We start from the raw sequence: 14,008 nt of genomic DNA on the forward strand, positions 1-14,008 counted from the left end.
TCTTATTGTCAGAAGATGACAGGCAGTAATAGGCTACATAAAGACGCGGCTATTCCGGACCAGCTCATCAGACATAGGTCACTTTACTGCTTGCTGGGGATGGGGAAGATTAGTGCTCCCTGTACTGCAAAGAGATTTGGTCCGTGATCCCAATCATTGCAGTGCGCAGGACAGCGTCCAAGAAACCGGTCTCCGAGTAATACGACCCCGTTTTCTCATTCCTGCAATCAATCTCTGCTAAATAGCCTATGTGGCCTGTGTCTTTGTAACAAATTATCCAATAACGCGTATTGCCAACGTGTGCTAATTTTGATTTGTTGTTTTACGGATTCTACATAAAAAATGAATGCACACCTACAAAAAAATCAATGTCTTTGCAACATTTTTAATACATTACGGCAAGAATGTGACTTGTATCTTGTTGGGGCTTCATATTTCCACACAGAACTGTAATCTTTCATCTACATTATTTTTTTTAACCCATACTTGTTTTATCCCTAGATCACTGTGTACATTACTACGACCTCCGCAACACTAAGCAGCCGATCATGGTGTTCAAAGGGCATCGCAAAGCTGTCTCCTATGCCAAATTTGTGAATGGGGAGGAAATAGTTTCTGCGTAAGTAGTTTAGGGTTAACGTTGAGCTTTAAAACTGTATTAAACCGAAAACCCAAAATTTTATATGTTGCCACTTACCAATCATTAGATGTGGTAGCTGCATTAGTTTCCTATTCTGCTTTTTTTCCCCTCTGTTATCACCTGGTGATCTGGCCAGTAACGCACCTTCTGTATTAACCACTCTGGAGAAATTAGAACAGGATGCACAGCCGACAGCACCATTGTCAGTCTGAGGGGGATAGGGATAGCATTAGTGGGGTAAAGGTGGAGGAGATTAGTGGTGAAGAGCTGCTGTTTGAGCAGAAAATGTGCGACAAAACACTTTTTTTTAAAGGCTCATGTCGCACATTTTCAGGCATTTCAGTTGAAGTCTATGGGGCCCGTTCTGCCAGAAAGAAACTGATGCACTTTTTTTTTGAGTGACAAGTATTTTGTTTCAGGTGGTAGAATGCTCAGATGTGAACAGGGGACATTGAAATGAATGGGATTTGGCTTGTTGAGCGTTTTTAGAGCTGCAAGCTTCAAGCAAAAAATCTCTCAGGGCTGTGAAGGGAGTGGCCTGCTCAGGCTCTCACAGGGGCTCGCTGAGAGGCTGAGCCGGGTGCCAGTCCCGGCATGTGGGCGGATCCCCACCATATCACGATCCTGCCTGGACCGGCTCTGTGATATCAGCTGACAACAGGCTCCAGCCCGCTGTCTGCTGAAAATGGGTCATAGAAGTGCAAAACGAACTGCACTCTTTTGATCCACAGGAGAAATGCAGCCAAACAAGCTTTGGTTCTACTTCTCCTTTTAAAGCTGAACTCTAGCCACAAAAACTGTAATTCAGATATATTCAACAATATCCAAAAATAAACACCAGATGTCTTTGCAACACCAGTTATTATCTTGTAAAAGTAGCAGTGACCTAATCGGTGGGCTGTACAATAGCCCGCAGTGATGTTACTCGTCAGCTGTGGAGGACATGTCTGTATTGAAGCTGAATATTGCAGAAAGGGCTGGAGTGCTTCTTTAACACTTGACTGTACCTTTGCAATGCTGGTGTACAATGTAAATTCTTCTCGTATATAATACTTCATAGAAAGTCTTTTTCTGTTTCCAGTCTAGCATTAAATGTCTGTTTTGCTTCTGAAATCTTTAGATCAACAGACAGCCAGCTGAAGCTGTGGAACGTCTCCAGACCACATTGCCTGCGCTCCTTCAAGGGTCATATCAATGAAAAGAATTTTGTTGGTTTAGCATCGAATGGAGATTATATTGCCTGTGGTCAGTATTTTACTCAATTTTCTGCTTCACTATGATCTAATTTTACACTTCCCCAGATAATTTCAGTGTTTTACCACAGTTTCCTTGGAGAGCTTTGTGTAGTAATTAATCATTATCTGCTCTCTGGTATTAAATAGAAAATGTATTTATGCCGTGTTCTCTCTTGAAGTGTTCATGTGAGTGTATTTCCTGCAAATTTACAGTGAGCTAGTCATCATTGCTCAGACTAAATACGGCCATAGACGGTTCGAATCTTGTCCGGTTCAGCAGGGACTGGATGAGATTTGAACCATGTATGGGCAGGCTGAATGTACCGAAGTTAATTGATCAACTTTGGTACAACCAGCTTGTTGGATTTTACATGCGATTATTGCTTGCGGCTATTGTAGCCATTAGCAATCATCACTGTGTTCTAGCAGGGTTGGCTTACCCCATGGGAGAACACAAAAGCTCCACTGGAGGGATTCCCCCATCAACACTGTGTTGATGGGGGAATCGATTCATTTTTGTTCCTTCAAACCGTGGTTGGAAAAGGAACAATATTACCTTATAGCTCTGTTTGCTCTGAACAATGTTTCTAAACACTGATATAGATTGTTTTCGACAGCAGCTACTACAGCTACTATACTTAGTGATTCTAAAAGTCAACGTTAATGCCTTCCCTGCATTAAAGTGGTTGTTAAGCCACTCTAACCTGTATACACCATCAGCACTGCCTCCTATTGTAGTATTGCTCTCTGTGTTTGATTTAGAAAGATAAATGCTGCCTATTCTTGGACAAAAATTTGGCGCTGGACTTCATCCAGACTGGCCCACTTTATTTTTGCAAACACGCACAAAAACAGTATATAAACTATACGCAATTGCGCAAAAAAAACATTCTACTGTAAGTATAAACGGCTGTTTTATTTTTATTCTTAATTTAGAAAAAAAGATGCATTCCAACATTACAGGCGCCTTTAGATTGACATGTGTAAGTTACACTCCGTTCAATGGCAGGTGTCATAAATAAGGAAAACCAGTGGTCAGCCATTAATGCACCAGTGACCAGTGGCAAAACATTAATTCACCAGCAGTGGCAAAACATTAATACATTTATCAGTGACCATGACCAACAGTGGTAGTACATTCATTCATCAGTGACCGTGACCCGTAGTGGCAGTACATTAATACATCAGTGGCAGCAAATTCATTCATCAGTGACCACGACCAGCACTGGCAGTACATTGATTCATCAGTGACCATGACCAGCACTGGCAGTACATTCATTCATCAGTAACCATGACCAACAGTGGCAGTATAGTCATTCATCAGTGGCAGTATAGTCATTCATCAGTGGCAGTATAGTCATTCATCAGTGGCAGTATAGTCATTCATCAGTGGCAGTATAGTCATTCATCAGTGGCAGTATAGTCATTCATCAGTGGCAGTATAGCCATTCATCAGTGGCAGTATAGTCCTTCATCTGTGACCAGTGGCAGTACATTTACCCCCCTCCCCCCCACCATGCTGCATGTTAAAAAAGAAATCAGACAGTCAGTTAATCTTCAGATTGCAGTCAGATGGCTGCATTCTGTATGGCATCAGCTAGCTTAGTGCTTTCTTACTTGTTTCTTACTTTAATTTAGCTTAGTGCTTTCTTACTTGTGAATGCGATAGATACTATACACTGACTATGCTGCTGTCTGAACTTGTAATTGGTTGTTGGTTCCTCCTCGGTGGCGCTGGCTCCTCTTGGTTGCAGCAGGCAGCTCTCTAGTCTCTATGCTCCTCCCATGTGCTCCCATGTGCATGCTCTAAGCCCCCTAATTTTCTGCATAAAGAAGGGTTGAGAAGCATAGCAAAAGGATGCATGCCGCCCTTCTCTGTAGCCTATTTACTTCTCACCCCCTCAGGATTTTTTTTTGTTAAGACCCCTTTCATACTGGGGCATTTTTCAGGCACTTTTGCACTAAAAGTAGCATCTGAAAAACTCCTCCCCTGCAGCCCCACTTTGAGAGCCTGAGTGCTTTCTCACTGGAGCATCTTTCGGGCGGTGGAAGAGCGGTGTATACACCGCTCTTCTACCGCCCCTGCCATTGGAGTCAATGGGCACCGCTGCAAAAGGGCTTCTGCAGCACTTTGCGGGAGGTTTTAACCCTTATTTAGCCGCTGGCACGGGTGGAAAGTGCCGCTATTACAGCGGAAAATCGCAGCTAAAACTAGCGGCACTTTACCCCCTAATGCCCCCCAGTCCCAGTGTGAAAGTAGCCTCAATGTTCACTTGTTAATGCTATTTTTCAGGGCTGTAAAGATGGTAAATTTAAAATTGGTGTACAGTGTACTATTTTCCTAAATACGTTCCTGCATTTGAATTTAAACTTTTTACCATTTAATAAATGCTTAGTTAATTAGGACTAATGCATGTATTTTCTCTTTTTTGCTTAGGAAGTGAAAACAATTCCCTTTACCTGTACTATAAGGGCCTCTCAAAGACCCTATTGACTTTCAAATTTGACACAGTAAAAAGTGTTTTGGACAAAGACCGCAAAGAAGATGACACCAATGAGTTTGTTAGTGCTGTATGTTGGAGAGCTCTTCCTGATGGGGTAAGTCTTCTTATAACTACTGTGCCTAGATACTCATTATTTGCGTGTTCTGAATTAGAATAAAGAAGGGTTATAGAGACTACTTATTGTGAGACATACTACATTAAAATAACCCCAGGATGTAAAGATGCCTGAATTAGAGTGAAGTTAGCTGTATTGATGTATATTTATCTGTAAGTTCTCAATCCAGACAAACATCTTGAGATTTGAAGTTTGAGAACCAGTATATGCTTTGTAGCCAACAGCTTGGGAAAATTTCTCATAGACACATGGGGGGTTATCAGCTGATTTCTGGCTGCTTTCTTAAAATTTACCCCTGGAGATGTCTGAATTTTATACAGGTGTTTGTAATGCATGCCATAACACTTGGCTCACCCTGATCCTGGTATCTGTTCAGTAGATATAAAAAGTTTACACGCCCCTGTTAAAATGTCAGGTTTATGTGATGTAAAAATATAAGACAAAGATTAATAATTTCAGAACTTTTTCCACCTTTAATGTGACCTATAAACTGTACGTAGACTTCTTATATCCATTGTATATCCTACAGATGTTCTTTCAATTCATCTTTTGGAACACGTTCCAGCTCCTGCCTCCTCTCCCCTGATTAACCCCCCCCCCCCCCCCATGACACCGGGCGGTGGATCCCTCTCTCTACACCTGCTGTTACAATTTAAAAACAGAGAGGCCATGTGGAGCGGCTCTGCCCAAGCGGTTGTGTCATTCATTCACAAAATTCTTGTAGTTCTCAATGAGGTTGCTAGTGAGTGACCTTGTAGTTCATTGATTCTTCCTACAACTTAGTAACTGCCTGCACATATCAGAGGTATGGGCACACAGTCTACTGAGAGTCTGCAGGATGCTGGCATTGCACCCGAGATCAACTGATCGTGAGTGCAATGCTTTACAGCAGGGATATGCAATTAGCGGACCTTCAGCTGTAGCAGAACTACAAGTCCCATGAGGCATAGCAAGACTCTGAGCCACAAGCATGACATCCAGAGGCAGAGGCATGATGGGACTTGTAGTTTTGCAACAGCTGGAGGTCTGCTAATTGCATATCCCTACTTTACAGCATGGGTGCTCAATCTTGGGCTCTCCAGCTGTTGGAACTGTCAGCCTTGTGGGACTTGTAGTTCTGTAGTTCTGCTTTACAGGCTCCAGTGTAAAAAAAAAAATGCAAATGTTTTTTTTTTACCTGAGAAAAAAATTGCCAATTGTTTTTTTTATTTTTGTTTATTTTATAAAAGGTGAACTTATCAAAAGGGGCAAAAGAGTAGCTAAAACACTGCATGAAATATTCACAAATGAAAAGCGAGCCAGATCAATAGATAAGATTTATTAGTTTGTACTAAAAAACCAAAAAAAAACAGCTAACATGTTTCTGTGGTCAAAGAAGCTCCCTCTTCATCAGGGCTACAAAGAACAAAACAATATAATGTAAATCTGACTGATAAAATTATAAGTCTAACAATCATAGAACATCAAATATGCATAGAAATGAAGACACAGAAATATGAGACGGTAAGTGATGTTTAATAGGTTCATTTTTGGAATGAATTATTCTTCATAGTTAGTAGATACCATTGTACATATAACTGAAATAATACATGCGATAACGCAAATAAGAGGCCTGTAGATGCTATACCAATGAATCGCACATGGAAACCTATACTCGGACAAAGCCATGCTACAAGCTCGAGGAGAAAAATAGCTGCTGTTTGTATATGAATCTGTCAATGGAAAATACAACCATTTATGTGAGAGCTGTAATGACCAGCAGATAACCGCAAACAAATCCATTCAGAGGAGAATGTCTGTTTGTTCCGGGAAGCTGATTGCTGGATCAGGAGAGTTACTGACCAGCAGTATCTGTGTGAGCAATTAAGGTAGGAAGCAAGTCATGTTTGAGACCCATGTTTAAATTGAAAAGGGAGGTGCAGAGAACTCTCATGAAAGTTCACTTTTTTTTCTTCACTTTTTTCAAAATTGTCGCTCTTTTTTTGTTTATAGCACAAAAAATAAAAACCGCAGGGTTGATCAAATACTACCAAAAGAAAGCTCTATTTGTGCGGTAAAAAGGACGTAAATTTTGTTTGGGAGCCTTGTCTCACGACCGTGCAATTGTCAGTTAAAGCAGCACAGTGCCGAATCACAAAAAGTGGTCTGGACATTGGCCTGCTAAATGGTCCGGTCTGAAAGTGGTTAAAGGTTAGGGAAAAAAAAAAGCAAAGTGCCCAAAAGCAAGCCCAACACCACATAATGTTGAAACAATCAAATGTACTTCTTGTTTCTTCCATACACTTCACCACGTGCGCTTATGAAATGCACACTCGCCACACATGTAAGGAAGGTCAAAAGAGCTTTCCCCTATATATTTTCATTTAGAGTGGATCTAGTTACTTCTCCTTCACTTTCCACCAGCAATTTCCATCATCTCTATGCTCGGCCACAAACTGAGTAGAGTTCCAAATAGGATTACATCATTGTGTAGTTATGATAAAAAATGAATGCCATAAATACAGGTTACTCACATTTGATAGTACCCTTAGACTGGCACCAGTGCAAAAAGCCTGGCTTTGGAAGGTTCGCTCCACCGTCCTGTTTGCATGGACCAGCGTGCGTTTTAGTCACCAGATATGGGAACTGGGTGGGATGTCACATGTAATCCAGAAATGACGGCAGAGTATGCTTCAACGCGTTTCACCAAGATGGCGTCTTCAAATCTATTCTAGATGGGAACAGCAAAAGCACCCATTTTCCACAGCAGAAGTAGCCTAGGAAATATATTAAGGCTTCTCCCCCTCTGTTAAGAAATTTTTAATTTGATTCCCCATTTGCTTATTGACATCCTTTCAGCATTCCACAATTGTTTGTGCATTCGGATGGGTTCTTGGGTAGTTTGTCTCTCCTTTTAGCCCACCGACTAACTCCTTGTGTCTTGCTTCTTTCACCATTTTTCTTCCCAGGTGTTCCTGTATCTTGGGATCCCTTGTCCTGGTCTAACTAGGGATTCTGGCGTTGTACCCTCTGGACTCCATTGTTCAGGAAAAATCTGCATTTTAATACTGCATACCCCCTTATGGTACTTGGTACCCCTCAGCATTCCCTATCTCCTAGAGCAGGGTCTCCAAACTTTTCAAACAAAGAGCCAGTTTATTGTCCTTCAGACTTTAGGAGGGCTGGATTGTGGCCAGCGGGGGCAGAAAATGTCCCGGCATCAGTGAGAATAAATATAACCTCAGGGTTGGTGGTCAGTAGGAGGAAGAATAGTGCCCCTATTAGTAGGAGGAATAGTATCCCAACATTGGTATCAGTGGAAGGAATAGTGCCTCACATCGGTGAGAGGAATAGTGCAGCAAGGGCTGGATAAAGGCTGGCAAAGGTGCACATCTGGCCCTTGGACAGCAGTTTGAAGACCCCTGTCCTAGAGGAACCCCTAACCTGCATGATCAGTCATTTTGTATTGCCCCTTCCAAGACCTTAGGCATCCACTGTTGATAAAATTAGTAAGCCTTTTCTTAACACTCTTAAGACCGATCTGTATTTTTTCAATTCATGTGCTGGAAGGCACATTATCTTCCTTCTAGACCACCTCATCACTGAACCTGAGCACATGCATAACAGATTCCATTGTGCTGGAAAAGAAAGATATTATTTTGCCGCCCTGTTCCTTTATGGCACGTTGACCTTCAATGCCTTCTTTACAGCGGCTGCTTACACTGTAGCAAGAGTTAAGAAAGCTCTATTTAACAAATAAATAAATGGAAGCAAGAATTGTACAACATTCCATGGGATCTGGTGCAGAAAATATAGACTGAATGGAGTCTTTTTTTTTTTTTTTTTTTAAACATATTTATTTGCTGATTTGTTCTTGTATTGTTTTAGCCTAAGCTGCTGCAGTAGCTGTTCTCTGAACAATACCTAAGGTATTCTTGCACTGAGCGGAATAAGAATCTGCATATTAATTTCATCTCTGTCCCTCATAATCATTAGGATGAAGCCGAGCAATTTGCTGGCTGTTTGTCTGAAAGAGTTCATTACTGCAGATAAGGCGATTGAGAAGGAGGGAGGGGTGAAGCAAGCGCAGAAAGTACCGTAAAAATATCAGTACTGTGATCAACCAGTAGATACAGATAAAGAAACACTAAGTGGAAAATTAGCTTAGGTAAAGGTTAAAGCAGCTGGAGGCTAAAACTGGAGTGGGAGGGGATACTTGTGCCCGGATTATTTCATGAATTAAGACTTCTTGAATATATTAAGCTTTTTAAAGTTTAGACGAAAACAAATTGTCATTTAAATATTCTACATTAAGTGTAGATATTTTCAATAGAAAATGTTAGTTTTGTGGTTATTACCTTTCTTTTGAAAAATGGATAAACACTTTAAGTTGATAATGGGAGGGAAGGAGGTGGATCAATTGAAGCGCTTGAGCCAACCATAGATGGTTCAAATCTCGGCTGGTTCAGTAGGGACTGACTGAGATTTGAACCATATATTGGAAGGCTGATTGTACCAAAGTCATTGGGTGAAACCAGCATGTCAGATTTTTACATCCAGTTATTGCCAGTGGCTATAACCGCTAGCAATATGCACTGTGTTCTCCTGGGAGGGATGACTTCTGGTGCCCCCCTCCCCCCTGTCAGGAGAACACAATAGATCCGTGAGAGCTCGATTCCCAATCAACACAGTCAGTGTTGATGGGGGGAGCATCAACACTGACTGTGTTAATGGGGAATCAAGGGATTAAAGCATATTGTATCATCTATGGCCTACCTTCATTTATTTTAATAGTCAGGTGATCAGTCAGGTGTCTGGGTTCAGTTTTTAACAGGCTTAATATATTTTATAGCTAGTGTTCCAACCTATGGAAAGACAGATTACCTAATACCTAGGATAGCTGGGTAAATTAAAAAAAAAAAAACGTTTTTGCCTATAGTGAAGCTTTATATATATATATATATATATATATATATATATATATATATATATATATATATATATATATATATATATATATATATATATATATATAAAAATAAGATCCAGGCTGTTGTAGAATAAGAAAATAGCTCTAGTTGTTTCAATGGGAAAAATTATTATTTGATCCCCTACAGATTTTGTAAGTTTTCCAACTTTCCAAGAAATGAAGGGTCTAAAATTATCAAGGGTGTATTTTAAATGAGGTAGGCAGAATTTCATCCAAAAATCCAGAAAAAAAAACGCATGAAACAAATTTTTTAATTTAAGTTGCAGTTCAGTGAGTAAAGTAAGTATTTAATTCCCAAGTACTCAAACATTACAGTATTTGGTGGAGAACCCCTTGTTGGCAAGCACAGAGGTAAGACATTTCTTGTAGTTAGAGACCAGGTTTGCACACATCTCAGGAGGGATTTTGTGCCACTCTTTACAGATCTTCACCAAATCCTTAAGGTTTCTTGACTGTCACTTAGCAACTCGATGTTTCGGCTCCCTCCATACATTTTGTATGAGAGTAAGGTCTGGAGCCTGGCTAGGCCACTCCATGACCTTAACATGCTTCTTCTTGAGCCACTCCTGTGTTGCCTTGACGGTATGTTTTGGGTCATTGTCGTTCTGGAAGACTTAGCCATGACCAATCTTCAGTGTTCTGGCTGAGGAAAGATTCTCATCCAAAAATTGACAATAATTATTTTCCCCACTGATCTGGAGCTGCTCTAGGATTTATATGTCCAGGAAGTCGGTGCTGACCTTGTACCCTGTATGGTCATGATCAAATATGGTACCTGTCTTTCGAGGAGAAAGCAAGATAGGCATTTTCAGGGGCAGTACTGTGATCTCTGAGGGATGGCAAAGATAAACATCTAGGTACATATGGTAAAAAAAAAAGAACTTGGGTTTTGTTTACTATGTTTTTTTGTCTTGGCTGATGTAAACTTACTTTAGCCTTGCTGCTCTCTGTATTAAATGATGCAAGAAAGGTGTATTATGGTCCTTCCTACAGACTAATCTAAAGAAAACCATGTTAAAGTGCTGCACATTACTAGGGATAAGCTGAACACCCCACCAAATCCATCTTGCGCCGCCCAACAAACCATAAAAAAAAAAGCAACAGCTCCGCCTCCATGGGAGGCTCCTGCGCACTGCACTCTTCTTGATTCGACAGCGGTTATATAGCTGGGGGCAGGACCACTCAGTGACGTAAACGGGTTACCCTGCCTTCCTCTGGTGTTACGTGGTGTCAGAGGGGGCAGGGTCATCCATTTACGTCACCGGGTGACCCCGCCCTCAGCTATATAACAGCTGTCATCGAAAAGAAGCGTGCAGTGCTCCTGAAAAAATGGATGTTAAAACTTTTTTTGCATTGATGTCCCCTGGGGCAGGGCCCGGGTCCTGAAACACTTTTTGTGACAATAACTTGCATATAAGCCTTTTAAATGAGCACTTTTGGTTTTTCATGTTAGTGTCCTATAGACTTAAACGATGTTCCGCGGCTTTCGAATTTGCCGCCAACACCGCATAATGTTGGTTGTTCGCTGAACTTCCGAACAACCAAAGTTCGGCCCGAACAGTTCGCCCCTCCCTACACATTACCCAGGAACACTTTGTCTCTGTCAAACAGATTTGGAGTGAACTCAAACATCCCTTTTAAAGTTAATTTATAGCAAAGCAGACTTTGGGGAAATAAGAGGTGATTTATTAGTAATCAGCGCTCCGCTCCCCAGCAGGAATATCTGCGCATACAGCAAACTAGCAATTGACATTTACAGAAGAACAGTCTGAAGACTTGTCTTCCTGCTCTCTGCTCTCAGGCTTTTTACAGCCACTTTTCATTTAGCCACTGTGATGTATTATTGTTTTCCAATTCAGCGACATGGTTTTAGTAACGGAGCTTGCTTTTGTTTATTTTTCAGAAGCCATTGCATGTATATATTATGGTCTGCAAGGCTGCAGTTATTTTGTTGTCAAATCAGATTCTTACTATCTTGCAAATGGCGTTCATGTAAATGCCTTTTGCTGCTGTATGGCATAGCTTTGAATGTCGCCCCCAACACACATACATAGTGAACACCAGCACACAGGAACACATTGTATGATGTGGTGGGCTGCATTGGGGGGGGGGTGGGTGCATTATAACTGCACTGCATTGTGTTTACAGCACATTCATAATTAATGGGCTACTTAACCCAATGCCTGTGAATCCAGTTTTAAACAAATTATTTTGCTTTGTATTCTATATTCTTTTCTTGCATTCCTAATCATCTATCTAGGCCTTCTCAGCCTTTGCCAGGGCTGGATTGGCAGGAGCTACATCAATTTTATGTAGCTGAGTGGCCTAATAGGTCAGGGGTGTCCAAACTTTTTTCAAAGATGGTCAGATTTGATGAAGTGAACATGCATGGGGGCCGACCATTTTGCCTGACATTCTTTGAACCATTAAAATTCGATCTAAGTGTGTTTGTTCAAACACTAATACACTGCCCAATGAGAATTCTCGTGGCTGTGTGTGGTGAAGAGATGAACTCGGGCGTATTATTTGGATATACTGTATTTATTGGCGTATAGCACGCACCTTCACTTTAAGAGGGAAGTTTCATGGGAAAAAAAACTAAAAATTTTAAATAAAGAACTGTGAAGCAAAATAAGGGTCAGTGCCCATCTGCAGTGCCCACCATCGCTAGAAAAACAGGGCCCACCATTGCTAGAAATCCAGCCCCACAATTGCACTGTGTGCACGACACTCGTCCCGCCTCCTCCCTCCGAGGCAGCCAGCCTATATATCTTTTGTGGCCCTGGTGCTGGGAGATGGTCGGGGGGCCGCAAAAGATATACACGTTTAAACAACCATGCGGGCCGTTCAAAACCGGGCCACGATTGGCCATCGGGCTGGACTTTGGACATGCCTGTGATAAGTGGAGAAAAGCTTGTAGCTAGAACACAAGGTCAAGGCAATGGTTCTAAATCTTGTAGGGTCTGTACACCTTCACACTACCTGGGCCACCCATGCATGCACTGGGATGACCCTTTGGCGAGTTTGCAATAATGAACAATTTTGCTACAATTTTACATTTTTGTTTCAAAATGGAGAAACTAGTTTCAAAGTTCTAAACTGCTTTAGGAAATATTAGGATCATTGGGTCCAAGTGGTAAACAATCTGGGCTGACCATCTGACAAGCATGTAGGGAAATAATGGAGTGATTTGTGTTTACAGTGGCACTTGCATTTTTATTGGTCACAGATTCATTGCACACAGTTGTGGAACTTTTTTTATAGTTAGGAACAGGAGCTGGAGTTTCCCTTTTAATGCTTAAATGTGTGCGCTGTTCTTATCCCTGACAAGGACATATTATAGTAGTTGGTTGCGCCCCAGTGCTTAAGAGCAGCTGGATTGGACAGCCAGCTAACTGTGGTTACTGATATATGATCACTGAATGGACATCCTAATGATTTGCAAAGTTTCAGTGCCCAAAGGCATATTCATAAGGGGACCCTGAACCAGAGCATGTCTTTTATTTCATATATTGAACAAAATAAAAATAATTTTGCAAGGCAGGCACTGAACAAATGAAGTCTGGTGTCACAACTGAATAATGCTTTTAATAAACTTTATTATTTGGGGAAAAAGAGCAATTACTGCCTAAAGATAATTTGGTCCAGGCTTTGTGTTGAGTAACTTTTCCCATTCCCTGCACAGAATTTATATCCAAAGAGGCTACATTTAACATGTCGGTCATTTTTTCTTTTTTTTTTTCTTTGGATAGTATAAGCATTTAAGTTTTTTCTTTTGCCATCTGTGTCATTGGGGAGATTTCCCTTTATTTCCTATCCCATAGCCAAAACAGGAATCTAGAGGAAATCCCTCCAAGGTGTGGTCCTAGTGTCCTCATTGGAAGATTCCCCCTCCATACATGTTCCCGATGTCAACCCAAAATTTGGGATTTTCATTCACTTTCAATCGCAGTAAACAGAACACACAGGGTGAATCTCATTAATGGGGGCACAGATAGCAATAAAAACACTGCTATATTTTCAAAAGTATTTGGACACCGGCCTTTACACACACAACCTTTTTATTATAATGCACAAGAAAAAGTCAATACAGTGTCAGCAGCTAGAAAACGTATCCCACCTAGGCAGGTGAAATGTATAAACCAGGGCCAGCGCTAGTTCTGTTTTTATATATGCTGTTTCCTATTCAAAAATGGTTCTGGTGTGGCAATAGAGGGTACTTTTGAAGCATCAGGTTCATTTTGACAGTAATGGCACACAATAAACCAAGAGATTTTTGATCAATTTAATTTATGTAGGTCTCTTTGAACTGTTTAAAACTAGGATGTTTGAAGTAAACAGATCTCATAACTTTCTGGGTAGAAATATGAATAAAGTGCTATTAGAAAGAGGCCTTTTGCTATCGCTGAACTTGAAAGAAGGGAATATTGATTGCTCTAGACTTGGAAAAGATGACTGTTAAATTGGAAGGCCAGCCAAATATTTTGAATGCTATGAGGAGTATTTGATCGATTAAGTGCAGATATGAGATAGAGCAAGAAGCCC

The 14,008-nt window shown here is 41.0% G+C and overlaps 1 protein-coding gene across 4 annotated transcripts in view; it reads left to right on the top strand.

Annotated features, from left to right (window-relative positions):
- COP1 (COP1 E3 ubiquitin ligase) overlaps positions 1-14,008 on the top strand; it is a 287,714-nt gene that overhangs the window by 213,663 nt on the left and 60,043 nt on the right. For all 4 annotated transcript variants that reach the window (XM_077453195.1, XM_077453196.1, XM_077453197.1 and 1 more), the window contains 3 exons: positions 502-619; positions 1,761-1,885; positions 4,313-4,473. In XM_077453195.1, coding sequence (XP_077309321.1) covers positions 502-619; positions 1,761-1,885; positions 4,313-4,473 — 404 coding nt within the window. The remainder of the gene's footprint in view (positions 1-501; positions 620-1,760; positions 1,886-4,312; positions 4,474-14,008) is intronic.

This window comes from Lithobates pipiens, unplaced genomic scaffold (assembly GCF_037356315.1).
Source record: "Lithobates pipiens isolate NorthernLeopardFrog02 unplaced genomic scaffold, aLitPip1_a1.2 Scaffold_23, whole genome shotgun sequence".
Classification (NCBI taxonomy): Eukaryota; Metazoa; Chordata; class Amphibia; order Anura; family Ranidae; genus Lithobates; species Lithobates pipiens.